The 24,970-nt window shown below is 42.8% G+C and overlaps 1 protein-coding gene across 4 annotated transcripts in view; it reads right to left on the bottom strand.

Annotated features, from left to right (window-relative positions):
* Positions 1–5: 5 nt before the first annotated feature.
* Positions 6–24,970, bottom strand: part of NBR1 (NBR1 autophagy cargo receptor) — a 33,208-nt gene continuing 8,243 nt past the window's right edge. For 2 of the 4 annotated variants that reach the window (XM_041724543.1, XM_041724542.1), the window contains exons 3-22: positions 24,591–24,653; positions 23,853–23,871; positions 22,510–22,532; positions 18,766–18,957; positions 16,907–16,984; positions 16,204–16,418; positions 15,544–15,708; positions 15,039–15,248; positions 12,923–13,082; positions 12,538–12,828; positions 11,597–11,746; positions 11,035–11,110; positions 10,292–10,402; positions 9,654–9,818; positions 9,352–9,429; positions 7,542–7,947; positions 6,618–6,712; positions 5,867–5,924; positions 4,934–5,042; positions 6–1,739 (exon numbers count right to left, since the gene is read on the bottom strand). In XM_041724543.1, the coding sequence (XP_041580477.1) occupies positions 1,566–1,739; positions 4,934–5,042; positions 5,867–5,924; positions 6,618–6,712; positions 7,542–7,947; positions 9,352–9,429; positions 9,654–9,818; positions 10,292–10,402; positions 11,035–11,110; positions 11,597–11,746; positions 12,538–12,828; positions 12,923–13,082; positions 15,039–15,248; positions 15,544–15,708; positions 16,204–16,418; positions 16,907–16,984; positions 18,766–18,957; positions 22,510–22,532; positions 23,853–23,871; positions 24,591–24,653 (2,838 nt within the window). In that variant the 3' untranslated portion in view covers positions 6–1,565. The remainder of the gene's footprint in view (positions 1,740–4,933; positions 5,043–5,866; positions 5,925–6,617; positions 6,713–7,541; positions 7,948–9,351; positions 9,430–9,653; positions 9,819–10,291; positions 10,403–11,034; positions 11,111–11,596; positions 11,747–12,537; positions 12,829–12,922; positions 13,083–15,038; positions 15,249–15,543; positions 15,709–16,203; positions 16,419–16,906; positions 16,985–18,765; positions 18,958–22,509; positions 22,533–23,852; positions 23,872–24,590; positions 24,654–24,970) is intronic. The other 2 variants (XM_041724544.1, XM_041724545.1) reach the window with 2 other exon arrangements.

Genomic DNA, 24,970 nt, shown 5'->3' with positions numbered 1-24,970 from the left:
CCAGGTAGGACTTTCGAAGAACCTTTATTTCACCATTCTCGAAGCGGTTAGGTACAAGTACAACCGGACGGACGACTGGACCTTAGGGTCCTCCTGGACCCCTACAATACGACTCAGGAGGTCAGAGCAGGTCCCGCCCGAAATCAACCCAATTAAGTACACACACCCTGCCGTTCAGCCTCTACCCAGAAGCCCGGATAGAAACGTTTTAAATAAATGAACAGCCTGGTTGGCTTGCAGTCTGAATCTTGGTTTATTTAATAGCGATCAAGAAGTATACTGTAAATAAACATCATGATGACTAATGATTAATTAACATCACCATTCATTATAAATACCAACCAGGTTAAATAATACTAGTTTACTATCCTTCCCCTTCTGGATGAGGGTTGAGTCTTCTTTTTCTGCAAGTCACTTTCATTGATGGTAGTAGCTTTTAGTGTTTTTTGTTACCTTTCCTTCACCCATTATACCCAAGACTCCTTTCTGTAAACAGAATGAGGACCTGGGCCCCTGGCAACAAGCTTTCTCATTCGTTTTGGTGTTAACCCAAACCTTTTTCAGAGTCTGTTCCCATCCTAGTCTTGCAAAACAGCCTCCTCCTGTTCTAGACTAAGGGTAGATACCTTTGAGCAGATTTCAGACATTCAAAAAGTCATCAGCATTTCCTGTGCCTCACACACATTTGCCCACCCCTGAACTAACTTTTCTAGATTAAGAGCCTTTCACTTCTTTCAATTGTAACATCTGCACTGACATTAAGAAAAAAGGTAACTGTTACATTTCTTTTCCTTTTAATAGTTTTCCCCTTCTTTATAGGATTAGCAAAATATTTCACACTACCTACTTAAATTTGTTCCCTTAAACAAAAAAAAAAGTATGCAAAATTACTACAGTAAACACTGCTCAATAGGTGCTGGTGGGTTAACTGAGCACACTCCCTCCTCCTCTCACTGAAGTGCAGAGACCCAGAAAGTGGATCTTCTTGAATGTACCAGTGGGGTCTTTAGAAAACAGTGCTGATTTACTATGTCTTACAGGGAAATGACTTGTCCTTGAGCAAGGAAGATTAACAAGACGGGGCTCTGGGTGTCATTTCAATACCACATAGGTATGAGGCTTGGGGTAGGCTAGAAAAATTGTAAGAATTCTTGAAAACAACTTCCAAGGTTAATTTCTTTTAAAAACTGACAACAGATATCCCCATAGAAACATCCACATTTAACCAAACAAAAATACTCAACTTTGATACAAGCAGAAAGAAAAATGGTTCTATAGGAAGTTCAAGTTAATGCTCTTCAATGCACTAAAATGGAGACAGAGTTTTGTCCAAATCAACTGAAAAAGTTTTCCTACAATTCATCCAATGTCTCTATTTCAGTTCTGGTCTTTGATTTGCTCCAGAAAATACTGTAATGCAGGTACTGTCTTGGTAATTCGATAATGGGTTCTATATAGATTCATCAGATTAAAAAAATCATCCAGGGCTTCTCCCCTACGCCCCCAGGACAGAATAAAGATCATCTCTGAGCAGCAGGCAAAGTGATTTAATACAAGGCCACTCCTCAGTAGCGGTGGCTGTACCAGTCATTGTTGTTGACCTGAAGCAGTTCTGTCACAACCTGTAAGATGTTATAATTGTGCTTCTTCAGCAGCCTGAGGTTCAGCTGCCTGTCACAGAATCCCATTTCGAAGAGATGGGCCATCAGAGCTGCTGTCTGATCTTCAGAAACTATTGGCTGTGTAGAGTCAAGAAAAGCAGAACATTTTCTGAATCATTTATGTGCCTCGTAAATTGTTATCTTGCAAATCATACAAATCTTTCCAGATCTATTTATTAGGGAATTCAAAGCAAGGGTATGGATGGCACTCCTGTCCACCTGACACTACTGGGCCCGTGAGGGAGGACTGGGAATGCCCAGTTCTGAATTCTGTAGGTTTATATCCCAAACCAGGCAACTAATGAACTGTCTTCAGAACTAGGAGGAGGAGGAAGCTCCAGAGGGGGCATTTGGAAGGAGGCATTCTTTGGCCTAATGAAGGAAAAGATACAAACAAGCACTGGAAACTCTGTGAAGATAAAGTTAACTGTGTGGATGGGGCCAGTGTAGGCAGGAGCAGAGACTGTTACTAGGAGAGTGTGGTCAGCCATGCAAAGGAGCTGAACAAGAAACTGCTTGGGAAATGGCATCTTGGGTGACCTTCTTGGCATTTTTTTTCCCTTTTACTTTGTAAGGAACAGAAATAATCTTCCAAAGAGGGAGCTAACACTCCTTTACCTCCCTCTTTGGGCCAAGCCCTAGAGTGGACACATAACCTTCCCAAATCCTAACACTTTGGTTTATCTTTTTTTTTTTTTTTTTAAATTAACATATAGTATATGAGTTTCAGGGGTAGAGTTCAGTGATTCATCATTTGCATACAACACCTAGTGCTCATTCCATCACAAGTTGTCCTCCTTAAGGCTTATCACCCAGTTACCCCTCATCCAACCACCTCCCCTCCAGTAACTCTCAGTGTGTTGTTTCCTAGAGGTTAAGAGTCTCTTATGGTTTGTTTCCCTCTCATTCGTTTTCCTTTCCTTCCCCTCTTTCATCTGTTTTTTTTTTTTTTCTTAAATCCTATAGATGAGTGAAATCCTATGGTATTTGTCTTTTTATGATTTATTTCGCTCAGCATAATACCTTCTATTCCCATCCACGTTGTTACAAATGGCAAGATTTCATTCTTGGATTACACTAACTCTAACCATTTACTTCCCAACTGTGTTGATCATCAATTAATTCTTTTTTTTTTTTTAAGATTTTATTTATTTATTCATGAGAGACACAGAGAGAGAGGCAGAGACACAGGCAGAGGGAGAAGCAGGCTCCATGCAGGGAGCCTGATGTGGGACTCGATCCTGGGTCTCCAGGATCATGCCCTGGGCCGAAGGCAGGCGCTAAACCGCTGAGCCACCTGGGCTGCCCTCAATTAATTCTCTTATGTAGGAAAATGGAATATAAATTATTAAATGAAAAATAAATTATGTAGGAAAATGGAATATAAATATAAAATACCTCCTATTTGGCAGGCTAGTTGAGAGGATTAGGACAAGAGTGTGTACGTGTGTTGAGCACAATCTCTGGCATTTCTCTCTATACCCAACTCTACTGTTCCTCTCTTCACTCTCATTTCAGAATATATTATCCCTCCTTTCCAGGATAATCCTTCCACAAGTCCATTGCTTGCTATCTCATGATCTCTCACTATCTCAGAAATCTCTTTCTGTGAATTATTCTCTCTCACCTTGACCATTAACTCATTCCCTGTGTGCTCCAGCAACTTGACAGTGAGGCATACTTGCACTCCCCAAGTCCTCCTCACTTGCTCTCTTTCTCTGGGGGTGTTGGCACCTCCTCCTCATTCAAGCTCCCTTCCCTGGCTCCAGAACATCTTCCTATGTCTCAGGTTCCTGGACAAGGCCCTTCTTCTTTCCTGGATCCTTCAAGGCTGTTTTTTGCTTTAGACCTCATCTTCCCAGAAACTCTTACCCAATCACATGGCTTCTACTAGAACCTGTATACACATGACCTGACCTCCTCCAGGCCAAACCTTTCCTCTGTGAGCCACAGGCACGAGCCCAGCTGCACTCTAGGTAATTTTACCTGGATATGCCTCAAATTCCACACCATCCAAATGGACCTAGTTTTCTTCTTCTGCCCAAATAGATCCTTCTTCCTGTACATCTTTCTTAATGGATGGTACTATCTACTGTCCAAAGCCGGAAACTTGGGATTCCTCCTTTACTTCTTTCCAGCCTCTTAATCATGGTCTTCAAGATCTGCTATTTCTCTTTCTCTTCTACCCTTTTCTTCCATCTACACATGGATTCTCAAATGGATTTCCTTAGGGCTCCCCTCAACCTTCACACTGTAGTGGAGTTATCTTACTGGGTACGAATCTAATGTTAATTATTTTCCTATAGCCCATTCACTGGCCCTTCCCACTAGCCTTAAAATAATATCCAAACCACTTAACACAGCACCCCACCTACATAAATTGAGTTTTTTCCTTCTTCTCAGCCAAAATTCACCCTAAAAAAAATTATTTATTTATTTATTCATGAGAGGCACACACACAGAGAGAGGCAGAGACATAGGCAGAGGGAGAAGCAGGCTCCCTGCAAGAAGCCCAATGCAGGACTCGATCCTGTGACTCCAGGATTACACCCTGGGCCAAAGGCAGGCGCTAAACTGTTGAGCCACCCAGGCGTCCCTCAAATTCACCTTCAAGCTGACATTTCCAACTCTTTTTACTGGCCAGTCTCTGTCACAATGCTCTTTCTATTCCTCTTTCCTGACACATACTCATTTTGTCCTTTTTTCTTTTTTTTAAAAGAGATTTTATTTATTTATTCACGAGAGACACATAGAGAGAGGCAGAGACACAGGCAGAGGGAGAAGCAGGCTCCATGCAGGGAGCCTGACATGGGACACGATCCTGGGTCTCCAGGATCACGAACTGGGCTGAAAGTGGCGCTAAACCGCTGAGCCACCTGAGCTGCCCTCATTTTGTCCTTAAGGACTCAATTCAGGCATCATCCTACCAGGAAGCCTTCTCTGGCCCATGCAGAGGCCCACAGAGAGGTGTTTCATGGGAGAACACTGGCGCAGGACCTTACATGGTACTGTTCATCACGTTTGTGTCGCACAGTCTTTGGGCAGGGACTGGTGTCTTTTTCACCTTGTAGCACTGGTACTTGGAAGAGCCCCTCACACATAATAGGTCTTCTACAAACATTAGGTCTTTTTCCTTTCCTCACTTTATTAACTTGGCTAAAGTTCTACAGCTAAAAAGTGGCAGAATGTCATACTACTCTCCAACCCAGACAGGGAGCATCATTGTCACTCGTGACGTGGCTTTGGTAAAGGAAAAGAAAACATACACTGACCTGGGCAGTGACTGGTGGCCCAGCAAACAAGGCCTTATACGCAGAAGCAGCAACAGATAAAGCCCCCTTCACCAGTCCTCCAGCAATGCTGCTCCCATGGTGGTGGTGCCTGGGGAGGAAAACCACATTATTTCCCTAAAAACCACAAACCATTATCTTCCTACAAGATAATCTGGGCTCTAATCCTTGAAAGAAAATGGATTTCCCTGGGGTGTGACCCCGGGAGAATGTGACCGTTTTTCTATTAGTTTTACAGCTACGAACCTTGGTTAGATGTGGAGCTCAGCTCTACTGCTGCAAAATAAGGGCATACAGAAAACACACCCCCTCTGGTGAGTATACCAGCTTTCTGTCCCAGCTGAAAACTATGTGGTCAAGGGCACAGAGGGGGTATTTAGCAGTCTGCTCAGTTAACCATCTTAGAGGATATACCCCCAAAGGAAATGTAGCGAGCGAGGGAGGAGTCCATCTTACCAGTGATCTGGGATGACCGGGAGCAGTGAGGCAGGTGTGTCTAAGAAACTGTTACTAAGATGCACAATGGGCTTGACCTTCCTGCCTTCTCTTTTGGTACTAAGGTGAGCTGAATTTGAGAACACTGGTCTGGAATATGGAAACTTTTTCTTTCCCCAAAGATTTTATTTTTTAAAGTAATCTCTACACCCAATGTGGGGCTCAAACTCATAACCCAAGATCGAGTTACATGCTCTACAGACTGAGCCAGCCAGGTATCCTGGAATGTGAACACTCTTAAATGTAACTGTAGCCCTTTGTTCAGTGTTGCTCACAAGCATCAGAAGAAATAAGAACAAGAAGGAATGATGGCTCTCCTTTGCCCTCTGGAGGTGGCACATGCTTTGAGAAGCTTATTTAAGCAGAAGCAGTATTAGGATATCCACCTGCTTCTGAAGAGGCTGCACAAGGTCCAGTTACCTTGAGTGGTCATAGCTCTTCTGTCTGCTGTTTACAAGTCCTGATGAGCCTCTGGGCTCTAAAAGCAAAAGAGCTATTGGTTAGAAGCAGCATCCACAAGTGCCTACCGTTTCTAACTCAGAGTGAGGCTAGTTTTGAGAGGCAAGCAGCAATCTGATCACAGCACTTAGTATTTTTTGGGGGGTCGGATTTTGCAAGTGGTTTTAAGTGATAAGAAAGAACTATCCATCCAGAATGCAATGCAAGGTGACTATTTGTTGAGCCAGAAAAACTTGGTCTATAATCTTATCAACCCATTTATTAGTTTCAAAATACTTTTGGGGTTTTGTTTTTGTGATTAAGAGTGGGAAGTGAAAAAAAAAAAAAAAAGAGTGGGAAGTGACTTTGAAGGTTTACTAACAACTTCAAGGTGCTATTCTCCTTAATTTGGAGATAAGAAAACACCCCTGTGGGTTTTATGACTGTGCTGAACTGCTTCAAGGTCACACAGTGAGGAAAGGTGGAGCTGGGCCTGAAACCTAGACTAGTCTAGCACCACAGTCTGTATTCTTTCCACTGTAGCACAATGCCCACCTCTGTGAGGTCTCATTTAATAAATATTAAGCTGGAGAACAGAAAAGGAGGGAGGGCCACAGAAAAAAGGGCAGGTTTCTGAATAATGCCAAGAATCACAAAGACACAATGCCTATTTATGCCTGGTGTCATCAGACAGGAGCACAGAAAAAGACATCAAGTGCAGGCTGGTCATTACCTCCTCTGATCTGATCAGGGACTGAAGAAACTTCTGGTATGATAACTGGTAAATCCACTCCCGGGGAACCATCAGGCTGTGCACAAGGAGGGCTCCTTTCAGAAAGACACAATATTGAAAGTCAGTTGAAAAGGCACCTATGGGAACACTGGAGAAACAGTGCACGTGGCACAGCAGTACCAGATTCTCTATAAAGGCTTCACTTTTCTGATCCAGATCTCATGTCTGAAGTAGGGATCAGGTAGAAAGGGCTCACTCTACTGGTTTTCCTTTTCAGTCATAGTCAACCTGGAGAGAGACCAGCTTCAGTTGGGTGGCTCCATGCCTACATCAAGTGGTACTAATAAAGGGAAATGTTTAGCTCCCTGAGAGTGGTTTAAATCCTAGTTAAGGTTCCAGCATCTGCCATGCCACAACAGAGCAATGACACACACAAATTAATAGATAATGAAAAATAATTGTACTCTCATTTTAGAATATATGTATTTTTTATAATAGATTAAACATCCTATTATACTTTGGGTTAACAAGAAAATGCATTTTTGCTGTCTTTATCCATGCGTCAATAGAGTGGGGAAGGAAGGTCCAGGGATGTATTTCAAAACTGGCTCTCTTAGATCCAGGGTTTCAACAGCAAAAGCAAAAAAAAACCCCATAAAACAAACCAAACCAAACCAAAAACTGGCTCTCAACAATCAAAACAGAAGTAGACAGACTATACAAAGATAATTAAGAATAAACACAGCTTTAAATTCAGAATCCACAAATTCTGGGAAATACAACTTTTATTCATCTAAATTCAGACTTTCCTATGGGAAATAATCTCTTCCCATTCTGACAAACAAAACAGGTTCTGAGATCAAGTTGTTTCCTCTCTATTCCACCTGTAAAGAAGAGCCCAGCTGAGTGGGGTGTGGATGATACCTGGACAGTTGTGGTGGAGGCCCCACCACCTCTGGGGTCAGAGGTACTGTGTCCAGAGTCTGTGAGGTCATGAGGATGTCATTGATGCTCTGCCCCTGCAGCTGGTTCTCCCCTTCAGCGAGCCTCTCCCCAGCCTCAACCCCAGGTTCACCTTCAGCCCCTCGCTCTAGGCCTGGCTGTGAGAGTGCAGAGCTGTACATGGAGTCACCCAGGGGACGACTAGTGTCAAAGCACTCAGGCAGGATGATGATGTAATCCTCTGAAGAAGTAGAGGACTGACTCTGAACTTCATCTTTGAGCTCATCCTCCTCTTCCTCCTCCTCCTCCACGACAGCTTCTTTGGTGTTATGGACAACATCCTCCTGTTCATCTCCAAGTGGTTCCTCTTCAGGGGAAGCAGATTTCACTAGAGGATGAGAGCAATCAATTTTCAGCTATAAGCTACAATTATGAAAGCCAGAGTAGAGGGATGGCCAGAGGGAAGGGCTGCTGCTAGAACCACTTGTGGCCACATTAAAAGTCTGAAGCCTAAGCAAAGCTAGAAAGAACCAAGCTCACAAGGTACAGAGAAACACCAAGGCCTCTGAGAAGCACCATGAATCTTAAAAACAAATCAAAACTGATACATTAGCTAATAGAGCTATAACAAGAGAAAACATTAAGTGGTTAGTACCACAGGACTATATGCTTACTTTCCTCCTTTTCTTTGCAAAGTAATAGATAGTCATGGCAGAAAATTGGCAAAGTGAGGATGAGGGAATAAAGAGATATCTACAATCCTTTCAGAGATAACTACCGTGAACATTTTTTGTTATGCATTTGTACATAAGCATGTGTGTGAGAAATGAATGTATGTGTGTGGGAAAGGAGTGTGTGTATTTTGAACAAAAGTGAGACAAATATAGTATTTAAAGGTATAGATAAAATTTCATTATAATAAACATAAACTTTCCCACATTATTTTGATGAACTAGAATTTGAATTTTTGGATAGTTCTTGAAATACACAGTATGGGCTCTACCTATCTTATATCTAGAAATTTCTGTTATAAAGGAAATTGACTACAGCAGAATTAATTAATTAAAGATTTTACTTATTTATTCGTAAGTCAGAGAGACAGAGACAGGCAAGACATAGGCAGAGGGAGAAGCAGGCTCCTTGTGGGGAGCTCAATGCAGGACACAATCCCAGGATCCCAGGATCATGCCCTGAGCTGAAGGCAGATGCGCAACTACTGAGCCACCCAGCCACCCTGACTATGGCAGAATTTAACCTTGGGAAACTTAGTTTATTTTTTTATTATTTTTTTTAATTTATTCATTGAGACACACACACACACAGAGGCAGAGACACAGGCAGAGGGAGAAGTAGGCTCCATACAGGAAGCTTGATGCGGGACTCGATCTGGGGTCTCCAGGATTACACTCCAGGCTGCAGGCAGCGCTAAACCACTGCGCCACAGGGGCTACCCCGGAAATTTAGTTTAGTATTCCTGCTTCTGCCCACTATTCCTGGACTGTCTTTGTTTTGTTTTTTAAGGATTTTATTTATTTGAGAGAGAGAGAGAGAGAAAGTGTAGGAGCAGAGGGGGAGGAGCAGAGGGAGAGAAAGAAGCAGACTTCCTACTAAGCCAGGACCCCAATGCCATGTGGGGCTCAATCCCAAGACCCTAGGATCATGACCTAAACTGAAGGCAGATGCTTAACCCACTTGAGCAACCCAGGGCACCCTGTCCTGGACTGTATCTTTGGAGAAAGAACACAACTCAGCTGCAATGGAGGTCTCTGCTGAAAAAGCTCTGTCAACTTACAGGAAGACTCCTCACTGCAGAATCCAGGCAGCACAAGTAGCTGCTGTTCCTCTGAGTTATGTAGCTGTAATTCTGCCCCTGAGAGAGTGCGAAAACGGGTTATGGTAGCTACTTTGCTCCTGAGACTATAATTAAAATAGGTAGTGTGTGTGGGGTCTAAAGAAATCGCCATGATCATCCAAATTCTAACAAAGATCACTCAACCTCCATTCTCAGCGAAGAAGAGCACTTCTTCCTACTCAGATTGGGTAGTCACAATTCAAACACAGCCCTGCTGGGTGGGAGGACTCAGGGACACTCACTGGTCAGGGACTTTTGTCTGCAAGGTGGGTTGTGGTCTGGGGCAGCATCCAAGGTGAGGGATCGGATTACAGTCTCACACACGAATTGGGTCCCACTCAGATCATCTTCTGCTTCCTCCACTGAGGTGACATTCTGAGGCTTCCTCTTTACTGAGGCCGTTGGATCTGAAAGACACAAACCTTGTCTGTACTTGGTGTTGAGGAGCTTTTTTTTTTTTTTAAAAAAGATTTCATTTATTTATTCATGAGAGACACAGAGAGGAAGAGAGAGAGAGAGAGAAAGAGAGAGAGAGAGAAAGAGAGGCAGAGGGAGAAGCAGGCTCCATGCAGGAAGCCTGATGTGGGACTCGATCCTGGGACCCCAGGATCACGCCCTGGGCTGAAGGCAGGCACCAAACCACTGAGCCACCCAGGGATCCCTGAGTGTTGAGGAGCTTCCTGCAGTCACATATCCATACTGATCCCATGCCATGGGACAGCTGCTATCTGTGCCATGTGAATGTGAGGGGACTTCACAAAATGAGAGGGTACAGAAAACCCACTCACATGCTAAAGTGAGGGTAGGAGGGAGTATGTGTGAAAATGGTGTAATATGGAAGGGGACAGTACAAATACTTGTCAAATATTTAACCCCTTACCAGGAAGCACTTTAAATCCCGCCCCTTCGCTCTCTTCCTCAATCTGCCCCAAGCCTGGCTTCTCTATTAAAGGATTGTCATGCGGCAGAGGAGACATGCAGGGAGTCATATCTGGAGAATGAAGACAGAGGAACCATCAACCAAAAAAAAGCATCATATCATCAACAGTCAGTGTCTAGCAACAGCACCTCATAGACTTCTTGCCTCTTGCAGGACTGAAATCAATCTAGGTATGCTTCGAGGCCTGTTGTAAAGAATTTCTTCAGACCATTAGGTGCGGAAGTAACTGAGATCAATAAATACAGGAAGGATCAAAGTCATCTGGCCTGAGAAACCATGGCCAAGACGCAGGACCAGGAATGTAAAGGAATAAAAAAAATAACAATTTAAAGAAAAATGGAGAGGAGGGCTTCCCCACCAACTGTATTTTTTTTAAGTAATCCCTAAACTAAATATGCAGCTTGAACTCACAACCCCGAGACCAAGAGCCATACATTCCACCAAATGAGCCAGCCAGGAGCCCTTATGGTGGGGAAGTCTTGCACAAACGTGTATTGTTGACTCTGATAGAGGACAGGGAAAAGAAGGAAAATGGACTCATGGGTGCAGTTTTAATGTCACATGGTAAGAGAAATCCTTGCCATGTATTACCTCAGAATAAGACATTCACTACTAGAGTCTAGGCTGTAGCACTTTTGTGTCTGTTAATAAAATAAACAACATGGGTTGAATGACATTCTTACCCACGGGAGTATTGTGGGGCACTCTTTCCAACTCTTGGACAATGTTTATATCCAACAGCTCAAAGGACAACAGGTCCTAAGGACAAAAAGGGCAATGTTAGGCTACCTGCAGTGGATGCTTGAGCCAGGTTTTGTCTTGAGGGGACTTGTAAGTCACTTAGCTCCACACTTTCCTGCACTCTGTTCAAATTCATGCCTCACCTCAGTCAAGGGAAATCAAGAAAAGTGGGATGGGGACGAGACGTTCAAATACCCAAGGGGCAGGAAAGAGAGAAAATGCAGTGGGGGTCAAAGTGAACTCAAAAAGCAGAAATGCAGAGGCAACTAAAGGGAAGCTGTGGGGAAGCCCAAGACAGAGTTCCTGATTCAGAGAAGAAACATTTAGTTAAGAGGCTTGCTTCCACAGGTGATCCCCTTGCCATTCGAGGCATATGATTGAAGTGGGCCAATATCTAACTTGTGGGACACTGCCCTGTGGCTTTACCACCTTCTCCTCAAGAGGGTAAGGACTCTTTTTCTACAACCTTTTGTCCCTTGCCCCCCAAAGTGTTCAATCTTCTACCTGGGCAGTCAGAAGGTCCACAGATGGGATGTAGAGCTCTCTCTCGCTGGCCACATTTTTTGTTTTCTGGGGGATGCAGGTTCCTGTCTCTTTGGTCTGCTCAGTCACTTCATCAAGCTGAATTTCTTCTTTAGCCAGAAGAAAAGCTTCCTGTACAGACAAACCGTTGGGACAAATTTTAGGCTCTCAACTGAACTCAGAAGGTAAGTGTACAGTTGCCTCCCTAAAAACCAAAACACTATGGCACCTCTACATTTTTTAAAATTTATTTTGAGATCATTTTAGATTTAGAGGAAAGTTGCAAAATAAATTTTTGCAAGTGAGGGTAGGTGAGGGGGGAAGAAAAAAAATACTACCCCCTAATAAAGAGAAGTTGCTTAAACAAACTACACCAACTAAAAACAAGAGCAAGACTTCATTAGTATTTAGGGAACATATGCATGGGATGTTCAGGAGAGATGAGTGTTAAGGAGCAAAGCCATCAGTCCAGGGCAGCCCCGGTGGCGCAGCGGTTTAGCACTGCCTGCAGCCCAGGGCATGATTCAGGAGACCCTGGATCGAGTCCCACATCAGGCTCTCTGCATGGAGCCCACTTCTCCCTCTGCCTGTGTCTCTGCCTCTCTCTCTCTCTGTGTCTCTCTTATGAATAAAAAAAAAAAAAAAAAAAAAAAAAAAAAAAAGCCATCAGTCCAGTTGTTCAACAGCCCTGTCTTCCCTCGTGCAGCAGAGGCTGGCCAAAACATCATTATGAAGGGATACAAAGGCACCAAGGGACAGCTGTACCAAGATCCTAAGGACACGCAAACAAAGCCCAAGGAATGGGCCCAATATAAGTAAGCATACTGGTGTTAGGGGGAGGAGCTACCCTTTCCCTGATTTCTGGAGGAACGACCAGCTGTGAGAGGGCTGTTGTAACTTTAGTCTCCCCTTCCAATGCTCACCTCTTGCTGGCAGGAGAGCTCATCGGCTTTGCTTGAGTGAACCATGCCCGTTTCAATGTTCTCAGGGCTCTCTGTGGAGGGGAAAGGATCCACTATAATACTGCACCAGACCCGAGGTCCAAACTGCTGGCCTTTGTGAGAAAGACGCCAATGGGAAGTATATGTTCCCTCCAAAGCTGGGGCAATGAACTCCACAGACACCACCCCTACATGGCCGGCCTTCAGGCATGGAACCAAAACATCTTTCTTTTCTGTAGAAGCCAAGGTTAGGTTTCCCCACATGAACTTGAGCTGAAAAGAACAGGGACAAGAAAAAAACAGCTTGTCAGCTGAGCACTGCCACTTCAAATTACCTCATCTTTATTCTGTGGGGGAAAAAAATTACCTTTGTGTCTCCACTCCACTTGACATTTCCTGTATTTTTCATCCTCCAGTGCTTGATAAACTTGGTTCCTGGCTGAAGATGAGTCCCATCGGGCAAATTCTCATCCACAAATGCTGCACTGAGGGTTGGCATAACTGGGGCACAGGGCTGCAAAGGGAGCCTGAACAGAAATTCAGATAGTCACTTGTGTTGGGTATGATGGCTTCTGAATATTTAACCCTGTGGCTCAAAAGTCTGAGAGTAACTCTTGATGTACTAATGCAGGGATCCCTGGGTGGCGCAGTGGTTTGGCGCCTGCCTTTGGCCCAGGGCATGATCCTGGAGACCCGGGATCGAGTCCCATGTCGGGCTCCCGGTGCATGGAGCCTGCTTCTCCCTCTGCCTGTGTCTCTGCCTCTCTCTGTGTGTGTGACTATCATAAATAAATAAAAATTAAAAAAAAAAAAAAAGATGTACTAATGCATTTGCCTAAAAATAATACTAATAGGGGGTGCCTGGTTAGCTCAGTCAGTAGAGTAGACTCTTGATCTAGGAGTTACAGGTTTGAGCCTGACATTGGGAGTACAGATTACTTAAAAATAAAACCTTATAAAAATACTACTAATATAATTCCCCACATACGCACACACGCTCTCTCTCTCAAATAAATCTTTTTTTTTTTTTGGCATCCCTGGTGGATCAGTGGTTTAGCACCGTCTTCAGCCCAGGGTGTGATCCTGGAGACCCGGGATTGAGTCTCACATTGGGTTCCCAGAATGGAGAGTGCTTCTCCCTCTGCCTGTGTCTCTGCCTCTCTGTGTGTCTCTCAAGAATAAATAAATAGAATCCTTAACCCCCCCCTTTCTTTTTTAATTTGAGAGAAAGAACACTCGTGTGTGCACAACAAGCAGAGGAGGAAGGGATAGATGGAGAGGGAGAAGCTGACTCCCCACTGAGCACAGAGCTCAACACAGGGCTCAACACAGGGCTCAATCCCAGGACCCTGAGATCATGACCTGAGCTGAAGTCAGATGCTTAACTGGCCACTCAGGCACCCCGTAAATAATCTTTTTTTTTTTTTTTTAAAGAGTTTATTTATTTATTCATGACAGACACAGAAAGAGAGAGGCAGAGACACAGGCAGAGGGAGAAGTATGGTCTCTGGGATCATACCCCAGGCCAAAGGCAGTGCTAAACCGCTGAGCCACCGGGGCTGCCCAAATAATCTTAATAAATAAATAAAAATAAAGAACAAGACAGATTTGGGTACCTGGCTGGCTCAGTCAGTAGAGCATGCAGCTCTTGATTTCTGGGTTTTAAATTTGAGCCCCATGTTGGTTATAAAGATTAGTTAAAAATAAAATCTTAGGGGCGCTTGGGTGGCTTAGTCAGGTAAGCACCTGCCATTGGCTCAGATCATGATCCCAGGGTCCTGGGATCAAGCCTCACATCGGGTTCCCTGCTCCGTGGGAAGGCTGTTTCTCCTTCTCCCTCTGCCTGCCATTCCCCCTGCTTCAGCTCACTCTCTGTCAAATAAAATCTTAAAACAAAACAAAACAAAAAACAAAAACAAACCACAATTAAAAATAAAATCTTAAAAAAAATAAAAAGACAAATCTCACTCCTGAACTGAAAAAGCTTTGGTAAGAGTAATGGTCCATAAATAAGAGAACTGGAGAGCCAGGCTCTTTAAATCCCAACTGCCTCCAGTGAAGAAAGGTCATTATCAGCCAGTATGGAACCTCACTGGTTGCTCTAAGTGTCAACAATGACTATCAAACCACCCTTTAGAATGCTAGATCAGAGAATGGGAAGTTTTAATTCTTTCTTTTTTTTAAGATTTATTTGAGAGTGCATGAGCAAGCATGTGTACACACACTAGTGAGTACACGGAGAGGGAAAGAGAAACTTAAGCAGACTTCCCATGAAGCAGGAGCCTGATAAGGGGCTTGATGTCAAGACTCTGAGATCCTGACCTAAGTCGGATGCTTAACTGACTGAGCCACTCAGGCACCCCAAGAATGGGAAGTTTTGAGTCTGGGTGTTAGGGGCTGCAGATAAGTAAGAGAAAACCTGATTGAAGTTCTGGTTTCGGAAGGCTGGACCTCCAGCCTAGGTGCCCCACCCTTGGGCTTACATCAGAGTGTTTGACTGCAGCAGGCTCTCGGATCGGCCTAGAGGGGACCTGGGGCTCTGGAGTCCATGGATGGAACTCCACAGATGAATCTTCCTGTGGAGCTTAAGCTGTTTTTTGAGTTCTTTGACCTCTGCCTTTCGCTGTTTCTTCTCAGCTCGCAACCTTTGCTTTTCTGCTTTAAGAAAATTCTTGTCGACCTGTTTCTGGAGCCTGTGAGGTAACAAATAAAAAGTCTTAAAAAAAAAAAAAAAACAACAACCCAAAAACTTACAAATATTGAAGCTATTTTGAGCCACTGGTAGCCTGCATCAGTGCCAGCTTCTAGCTTAACTTCTTTCTACAGTTCTTGTTTCTGTCTCATTAGCTTCAGCTCATTGTCCCCATTATCACACGTAACTAGAAATGCACAGGAACTAAGGAGACTGTCTGCAATTTGATCCCTGCCCCATCACCACAATGGAGACACCCATCAGAGAACAAGCCTCCTGTGTACTTATGTTTTTACCTGGCTTGTTCCAGAGCAGCGGGAAGACGAGGGCCAGGGAACCTTGGGTGAGAGAACGCTTCAGAACCCATCACAGGTCTCCGCAACTTCAGCAGGATGTGGTTGGAGTCATGGGTATATGGCCCTGATTCACAATCTTCACAGATATTATAGGATGGGCACAGGCTGTGGGGAAAAGCATGACAAGTCCTGGTGAGACAGGAGACCAGACTTCCATACTGGCTGTATTACCAGCTGGGTGTGGTAACCTGAGCATGTCACCTGGCCATGCTCTATCTCAAGTTTCCTTATTAATAAAATGAAAGTAACAGCACTTAACATGTATCTGTTTCAAAGGACAATCTATGAGAGGAAGCAAAATATGAAAGCATTTGGAATAACAGGGTGATAATCCCTGATGATGTAATTTTGCCTTGGGGAACATAACTTTGTCTGGTTCTGTTAGTTCAAATGCATACGTGAATACAACAACAATCTGAATAGTTACCCTTTGTATAGTATTTTTTTGTGGGTGACAAACAACTTATTTCTAATCCAGAGCAGGTATCTATGTGTGATATCCAGAGACAGAGTATGCCCAATTTTCTGCTACCTCTCCAATGCCAGGAAGGCCTGTTCAGAGGTCTTCTAACATGTATGCATTCCAAAGTGAGTGCTCACCTGCACTGGTAGCGCACACCAATGATCCTCCTTTGGCAGCTGTTGCAAGCAATACGCCAGTTGAACTGGTTTTCTGGCAAAAACAGCGTTTCCTCTGAAATGGGCATTGAGACTTCTGATGGACAGGAACCCAAGGACGGGTTCTGGAGGACAAGCTTCTCATGTAATTTCTGTTCAAGTTTCTCAACCGTTTCTTTAACTACTTGTTCTCGGAACTAGAATACAGAGCAGATTAACGGGAAAAAACCCTCAGTTCCAACATTGAAAAAGTCTGAAGATATCAAATAGACCAGACACCTCACCATCTCTGGTGTAAGAACATCATAAACAGCTACTAACTACTGAACAAATGGACAGAAATGTAACAAAAGAAGGTCTATTCTTTCCATGGGTACACTGAGGATACCAAAAAAAATCATTGTGAGGAGTAGTAGGTTTCTAACCTCTTTCTTCCTTCTAACCTAAGCACGGAGATTTGTTCCTTTCCCTTACATCCTTAGAATAAGGCTCCCTCTTTTTCTGATACATCCCTATAGAAGTTAGGGCTTTCTGGACTAGATTTGCTCTAGTTTAGAAATGATTAGCTATACTCTTCATTCATCTGCCCCAGAGGCAGCAGCCGTGTGGGTTGAGCTTTCTATTTCTCCCACACTTCACCTGTGCCAACACAGCTGCTAAAGCCTACTCCAGAGAGAACACTCACTGTCTCCAGGTAGCTTGTGAACCAGTCTGGGGGCTTGTCCTGAGGCTGGTCTGTGTCACGGGAAGCAAGTGGAAACCGCTGCAAGGAAACACAACCCAAGACTTAGAGAAAATATTTTTTTCTTCTGTTTGAAATAACTTTTTAAAAAAGATTTTAATTTTTTTTTTAATTTTTTATTTATTTATGATAGTCACAGAGAGAGAGAGAGAGAGGCAGAGACACAGGCAGAGGGAGAAGCAGGCAGAGGGAGAAGCAGGCTCCATGCACCGGGAGCCCGACGTGGGACTCGATCCCGGGTCTCCAGGATCGCGCCCTGGGCCAAAGGCAGGCGCCAAACCGCTGCGCCACCCAGGGATCCCTAATTTTTTTTTAAGTAATCTCTATACCCAATGTGGGGTTCGACCTCACAACCTGAGATCAAGAGTCGCATATTCTACCAACTGAGCCAGCCAGGCACCCTATTTAAAATAATTTTCCTTAAAAAAAAATTTCCTGAAATGTAGTACTTTGAGGTTTCTTTTTTGTCAAATAATATAAACGTAAGGCCAAAAAAACCTAACAAAGGATGCCTGGTTGGCTCAGTGAGTGTCTGCCTTCAGCTCAGGTCCACGATCCCAGAGACCTGGGATCAAGCACCATGTGGGGCTCTCTGCTCAGTGGGGAGCCTACTTCTCCCTCTCCCTCCCCCCCACTTGTGCTCTCTCACTCAAATAAAGAAAATAAATAAAATATTTTTTAAAAGTATGAAGAAGCATACAAGGAAAATAAAGTTTATCATCCTATTGCCCTCTCTCCAGAAGTAACCAGTTTCTTTTCTTTTTTATTTAATTTATTTTTATTTTTTTAAAGATTTTATTTATTCAGAGAGAGAGAGAGAGAGAGAGGCAGGCAGAGACACAGGCAGAGGGAGAAGCAGGCTCCATGCAGGGAGCCTGACATGGGACTCCATCCCAGGTCTCCAGGATCACACCCCAAGCGGCAGGCGGCGCTAAACCACGGCGCCATGGGGGCTGCCCTTCTTTTCTTTTTTAAAGATTTTTTTTTTCATTCACTTGTCAGAGATACAGAGAGAGAGAGAACACAAGCACTGGGGAGTGGCAGGCAGAGGGAGAAGCAGGCTCCACACTGAGCAAGGAGCCCAACTTGGGGCTTAATCCCAGGGTCCTGAGCTGAAGGCAGATGCCCAACTGACTAAGTCACCCAGGCATCCCCAGTTACCAGTTTCAAATAGGCAGAGGGGCACCTGCCTTTGGCTCAGGACATGATCTTGAGGTTCTGAGACCAAACCCTATATTGGGCTCCCTGCTCAGCAAGGAGTCTGCTTCTCCCTCTGCCCCTCTCTCCGGCCCTCCCTGCTTGTGCTCTCTATTCTCCCCCTCAAATAAATAAATAAAATTAAGGGATGCCTGGGTGGCTCAGTGGTTTAGCATCTGCCTTTGGCTCAGGGCATGATCCCTGAGTCCCGGGATGGAGTCTCTCACTAGGCTCTGCTTCTCCCTCTGCCTATGTCTCTGACTCTATCATTAATAAATAAATAAATTTAAAAAAATAAAAAAGGGATGCCTGGGTGGCTCAGCGGTCGAGCATCTGTTTTTGGCTCAGGGAATGATCCCGGGATCCTGGGATCAAGTCCTGCATCTGGTTCCCTGCATGGAGCCTCCTCCCTCTGCCTGTGTCTCTGCCTCTATGTGGTCTCTCATGAATAAATACATAAAATCTTAAAAAAGAAAAAAAAAAAAAAGTCAGGCAGAGATGGTAACAATAATTCCCAAATCTTTAATGGACAATTCAAATGTTATACCGGAGACAATGAGACAGAAGGCTAGAAAAACTGTAGACAGGTCCTATTCCCTTCATACCTGTGCTGCAGGCTCCTCTGGGGTCTTCATGTCTGATCCTAAGACCTTCACTAGTGACGAATAATGTGCAAGTGGCTTCTTCCCTGCCCTCAGGACTGGCCGTTTTTCTGGTACAGCTGGTGGCGGGGCTTCATCAACACGGGAGCCTTCGTGGACTTGCATCTGCAGTTGGTTTCCCTGCTTAACTGCCATCTGAAAGCATATGGTATGAAATAAAAACATTGTGTGATTCTTCTTTCCCAAATGAAATCTCAAAGACATTTAAACAGAACAGGTATGGTGAATTATGCTGAAAATATCAGGATTCACCTTTATTAAATCACATGGTATATAACATGTAATAGCCCACTGTTTTTTACCTAAAATGTTAACTAGGAATGGTTTTATTATAAAAAACACAAAAGTAGATTTAGGATAGTACTTTATTATGTGAGATATTCTGACTAGGTAATACTTTTCTGTTAAACTGGTTTTTATGTAGGACACCACTTATGGATTTGAATTCCAACTTTTAAAAAAAATCAATCCTAGACTACCAGAACCCAAGAAACTTAAAAGTTATATCCTAAAACTAAGCATTTATTTTTCTTTCTTTTTTTTTTTTTTTAAGATTTTTTATTTATTTATTCATGAGAGACACACACAGAAAGAGAGGCAGAAACACAGGCAGAGGGAGAAGCAGGCTCCATGCAGGGAGCCCGACGTGGGACTCGATCCCAGGTCTCCAGGATCACACCCTGGGCCGAAGGCAGGCGCCAAACCACTCAGCCACCCAGGCGTCCCAGCATTTATTTTTCTAATAGTATTTTGGGAAGCATGGTTGAGTGGTTACCTCTTTTTTTTTTTTTTTAATTTTTATTTATTTATGATAGTCACAGAGAGATAGAGAGAGGCAGAGACACAGGTAGAGGGAGAAGCAGGCTCCATGCACCGGGAGCCCGACGTGGGATTCGATCCCGGGTCTCCAGGATCACGCCCTGGGCCAAAGGCAGGCGCCAAACCGCTGCGCCACCCAGGGATCCCTGGTTACCTCTTTTGAAAGAGCATCTTCTTAAAAATCCTATTTTGAAAACTCTACTTCAAGGAACATTTGAGGTTCCATGAAGGTTCTCCAGTGTCCAAAAAGAGATTAGGGGTCAAGTCTATCAGTTTTAGCTCTCCCCCTTTGTAATCCAGTGATAAGGAGAACTGTTCTTTTATCTATTTTTACACATCAGACTTTTAAGCTTCCATTTAAAAATAGCATTCTATGCCCAAAAAGTTTGAAAGGTATTATTTTAAGATGGGGATCAGCAAATTTTCTTAAAGGGTCACATAAATATTTTAGGCTTGCAGGCCATATGGTTTCTGCTCAAGTCTGCACAAAAGCAGCCACAGACAGTATGTAGTCGGCATGGCTGGGTTCCACTGAAACTTTATTTATAAAAGCATATGGCTGGCCCACTGGCTAGTTTGCCAACCCTTATTCTAGACCATAAGCCAAGAAGCTGGTAGTAAACTGTATGGTACACCTGTGGAAAAAAATTGCTCAAGAAATCACTACAATGAAATGTGTCAAAATATAAACATGGGATCTTAAGTATCATATAGCAAATACTATGTAAAAATGTCTATAAAAAGTCTTGCTTCCTTTTTTTTTTAAAGATTTATTTATTTATTTATTCATGAGAGAGAGAGAGAGAGAGAGAGGCAGAGACACAGGCAGAGGGAGAAACAGGCTCCATGCAGGGAGCCTGACGTAGGACTCGATCCCGGGACTCCAGGATTGCGCCCTGGGCCAAAGGCAGGTGCTAAACCGCTGAGCCACCCAGGGATCCCCAAAAGTCTTGCTTCCTGAGACAGGGAGGCTTATATAACATCTAGATTCCAGAGGTCTGAGATTTTTTTTTTTTTTTTTTTTTTAGAGAGAGTGAGCTGCATGCATGCATGCATGTGAATAGGGTGGTGGAGGGAAGGGCAGAGGGAGAGTGACAAGCAGGCTCTCTGTGTGCAGCAGGGCTGGATCCCAGCACCCTGAGATCAGGATCTGAGCATAAGGCAGACTGAGCCACGTAGGCACCCCCTGGGGTCTGAGGTTGCTGACTAAACAGGCAAACAGTGATTATGGGAAAGAGAGGAAGCCTGTAGAAGACTTTTTTTTAGTGAAACTACTGTAGCTTCTGAGAATAGAGAAAGAGAAAAGCCAGGAGTAGGACAAGGGTGAAAGTGTGTGGGGGACAGCATGTTACAACAGCTTAAAAGCAAAGAAGAGATGGGGTGCCTGGGTGGTCCAGCTGGGTAAGCAGCCAACTCTTGATTTTGGGGTCGTGAGATCAAGCCCCAGGTTGGGCTCTGCACTGGCAGGGAAGAACCTGCTTAAGATTCTCTCTCCCTCTGCCCCAGCCGCTGGCAGCCATGTGCTCTCTCTCTAAAAAAAAAAACAAAAAAACAAAAAACACCCAAAACAAAACAAAAAACAACCAAAGAGGAAATAGGAAGACCACATGGAAACTGGGGAAGAAGGAAACTGTGAAGCATGAGATTACTAAGAGATGAGTATCTCAACTAAGAGAAACCAAGGAAGGGCCTGAATGTCCAAAATGAAGAGACTAGCTGGTAAATAGGATTTCTTAGTAAAAAAACAAGACTGGTTAAACTGTTGAATCAAGTGGCACTCACAATGGCAATCTTGACCCGGCAACAAAAAGAGTAAATCCAACTCCCAATTAAAGAAATATCTTGCCTTGGGGCACGTACATGGCTCAGTTACGCATTCGACTTTTTTTTTTTTAAAGATTTTTATTTATTTATTTATTTATTTATTTATTTATTTATTTATTCATTCATTCATTCATTCATTCATTCATTCATTGGAAACACAGAGAGAGGCAGAAACCTAGGCAGAGGGAGAAGCAGGCTCCATGCAGGAAGTCCAATGTGGGACTCGATTCTAGGCATCTGAGATCATGCCCTAAGTCAAAGGCAGACACTCAACTGCTGAGCCACCCAGGTGTCCCAGCATTTGACCAACTTTTGATCTCAGCTCAGATCTTGATCTCAGGTTTGTGAATTCAAGCCTCACTTTGGGCTCCACAATGGGTGTGGAGCCTACTTTAAAAAAAAAAAAAAATTTTTCCCTCCCTAAACCAAAAGTGATTATAGAAAAGAGTTGAGTCAAGGACTAGAAGTTCATAAAGATAATGAAACTTTAAAGAAAGAAGATGAGGGATCCCTGGGTGGCGCAGCGGTTTGGCGCCTGCCTTTGGCCCAGGGCGCGATCCTAGAGACCCGGGATCGAATCCCACGTCGGGCTCCCGGTGCATGGAGCCTGCTTCTCCCTCGATAAAAATGTGAACCAGAAAGCATCATTTCACAGTTATTTTTATTTTTTTAATTTTTTTTTTTAAGCAGGCTCCACACCCAGTGTGGAGTCCAGTGTGGGGCTGGAACCCACAATTCTGAGATCAAGACCTGAGCTGAGATGAGTCAGACACCCAAATGACTAAGCACCCAGGTGTCCTTTGTATTTTTAAATGCTATGATGGTGAGGCTAAGACCAGAAATGACAGAGAACAGTAACTAGAAAGAACCTTTACATCAGGGGTTGCCTTTTGCTGAGTGGTATGCCCTACACTCACAATCTCTCTAAAAATCCATTTTGCTGTATTTCATTAGTTTCTCCCCATGGCTAATTGAATTCAGGTTCAAGTTTTAGTCAATAAATATTTTTAAAATTATTTGAAAGTAAGATGAAATGACCATTACCTTAAGTGCTTCCTCATACTCTCCTAAAAAGACAAAGAATATAGATTGTGATATTTCTTCACCAGCCCAAAAGATTCTAAGTACAGCCAACCCTTACTTTTAAGAATATTTTGCTTATAATCCTTATACATGAACAACTACTACCTTTTTGCTGACAAACTCCCTTCCCATCCCATTGCAAATAGAAACTACTTGTAGATTAGTTCTCCCTCTTAAGTCCCTTCCCTCTCTGCTATTGGAGCCTTCCAGCTATGAAACCTAAATCCAGCTGCCTTGCACTATGTTTAGTGAATGAAGCTCAGGACACAAGGGAGTTCATAGGTAGTATTAATATAGACAGACCTCAAACATATGTAAGTTTGATTCTAGACCACCGCAATAAAGCGAGTATTGCAAAAAAGTAAAATGAATTTTTTCGTTTCCCAGGGCACATAAAAATTATGCTTATATTACCTGAAATCTATTAAGTGTGTAATAGCATTAAGTCTAAAAAAAGATACTTACCTTAATTAAAAAAAACTTTGTTGCTAAAAAATGCTATCATCTGAGCTTTTAGCCAGTCATAATTACTGATCACAGATCATAATATAATAACAACGAAAAAATATGAAATATTGTGAAAATTGCCAAAATGTGACAGAGTGAGCAAATGCTGTTGGAAAAAGTGATGCAGGGTTGCCAGAAACCTTAAAAAAAATTTTTTTTTAAAGGAGGATCTTAAAGCATAATAAAGCAAAGTGAAAAAAAAAATATATATATATTAAAAAAAAACTGTCATTAAAGCTGGTTAAAATAAGCTTTTGAGGGGCTAGCCTGGGAACCTAACCTTCAAATAGAATACTGTTCTTATGGGAAAAGGTGCTCCAGGCTCTGACAACCATTTCATAAAAAAGTTCTAGAATACCACTTTGTATGTTCATAAGTTGACATTAACATATATACAAAGTCAGGGACACAGGCAACACCAGAATGGAGTTGTATATGTTGAACTGGGAGGCATATTTTCAGAAGATTAGCATCTTAATATAAGAGAATCTTCCGTTAAAGCTGTCCTTAGGTTCCCATCAAAGGCACTAATCTATATATAAAATAAAAATCTGTGATGTAACTAATGCCCATGGCTGAGTGAGTGCAATGTCCATTTACTGTATACTAAATTCCACTCTAAAATCTGTGATGTAACTAATGCCCATGGCTGAGTGAGTGCAATGTCCATTTACTGTATACTAAATTCCACTCTAAAATAAATATTGCAGCAAGATCTGAGGGTAAATGGAAATGTGTATGCTCATGAACAGACTATGGCTTATAAATAAAGCTGAGCAGCCTTCTCAGGAACTCACCTTGACTGTTGATGGATACCTGTAAAAGGACAAAACAACAGTGCATTATAAACTTCCCAATAATTGACCATTTTTATTACTAGGACCATCCTCACAGATAAGGTATAGAATCTCAGATTGGGGTTCAGCTTTTCCAGAATCATGAACTATCTGTGAATGATAATTGAGGACTTTTTTTGCTTAAGTACTGTATCCGCCTTTTATTTCAGGTATATTAAGAGGCAGCATAATACAGCAGATAAGAGCTTGGGCTCTGGAGCCAGAAGGTATGGAATGAACCCCCACTCTGCTATTTCCAAGCTTTTGCGCTTCTGGGCAAGTTACTTAGCCTCTCTGGGCCTCAGTTTCCTCAAAGAAAGCTAATAACAGCTAATAACAAAAGACAGCTAATAACATAATACCTAATACATAGTATTATTGCTAGCCTGACATGCTGTAACCACTCAATAAAGGTTTGCCATTATTTTTATTATAAGCTAAATGACAGCTTGTGATATATTTGAACCATATCACTATATAGTTTTAAGAGTTATCTCTCAAATTTTCTTCTTCAGTGTTGCTTATTCCTCAACTCCATTTCACATGCCACAATCAGCTTGGAACATCAATTATCAAGTACATTTAAAGTACCACACAAACAAGAAAAACACTAGTCTGAACTCTTCGATCTGCCGTCACTCTTGAGAAATAAGATCCTTATTCAGGATAACTAGCCATGGGTATCATCATATACTTTACCTCTTCATTTTCCTCATCCAGGTATTTTATTTGAATAGTGGTCAGATCAAATGAAACTTTTACCTGCAAATGAAATGTACATCCTAGATGATCAAGATATCAAAAAGGCAGGTTACAACAGAAACTCAGAAGTCATAAAAGAAAAGATGGACCTATTACATAAAAATTAAACATTTAAATGGCATAAAAGAAGAAAAATATGTACAAAGTCAAAAGACAAAGAATAGATGAGGAAAAATATTTACAACTCATAACAAAGGCCCATTATCTATAATACACAAAGACCATCTGCAAAACTGCTAATCGTTAAGATTAACAACCCAGGTAAAGTGGGCAAAAATGTATAGAGATTTCATACAAGAGAAATCAGAAACAAATAT

The sequence above is a fragment of the Vulpes lagopus genome, chromosome 12 (assembly GCF_018345385.1).
Source record: "Vulpes lagopus strain Blue_001 chromosome 12, ASM1834538v1, whole genome shotgun sequence".
In the NCBI taxonomy this organism is placed as follows: domain Eukaryota; kingdom Metazoa; phylum Chordata; class Mammalia; order Carnivora; family Canidae; genus Vulpes; species Vulpes lagopus.
Note: the sequence above shows the minus strand (reverse complement) of the source record. Positions and strands in the feature narration are given on the sequence as shown.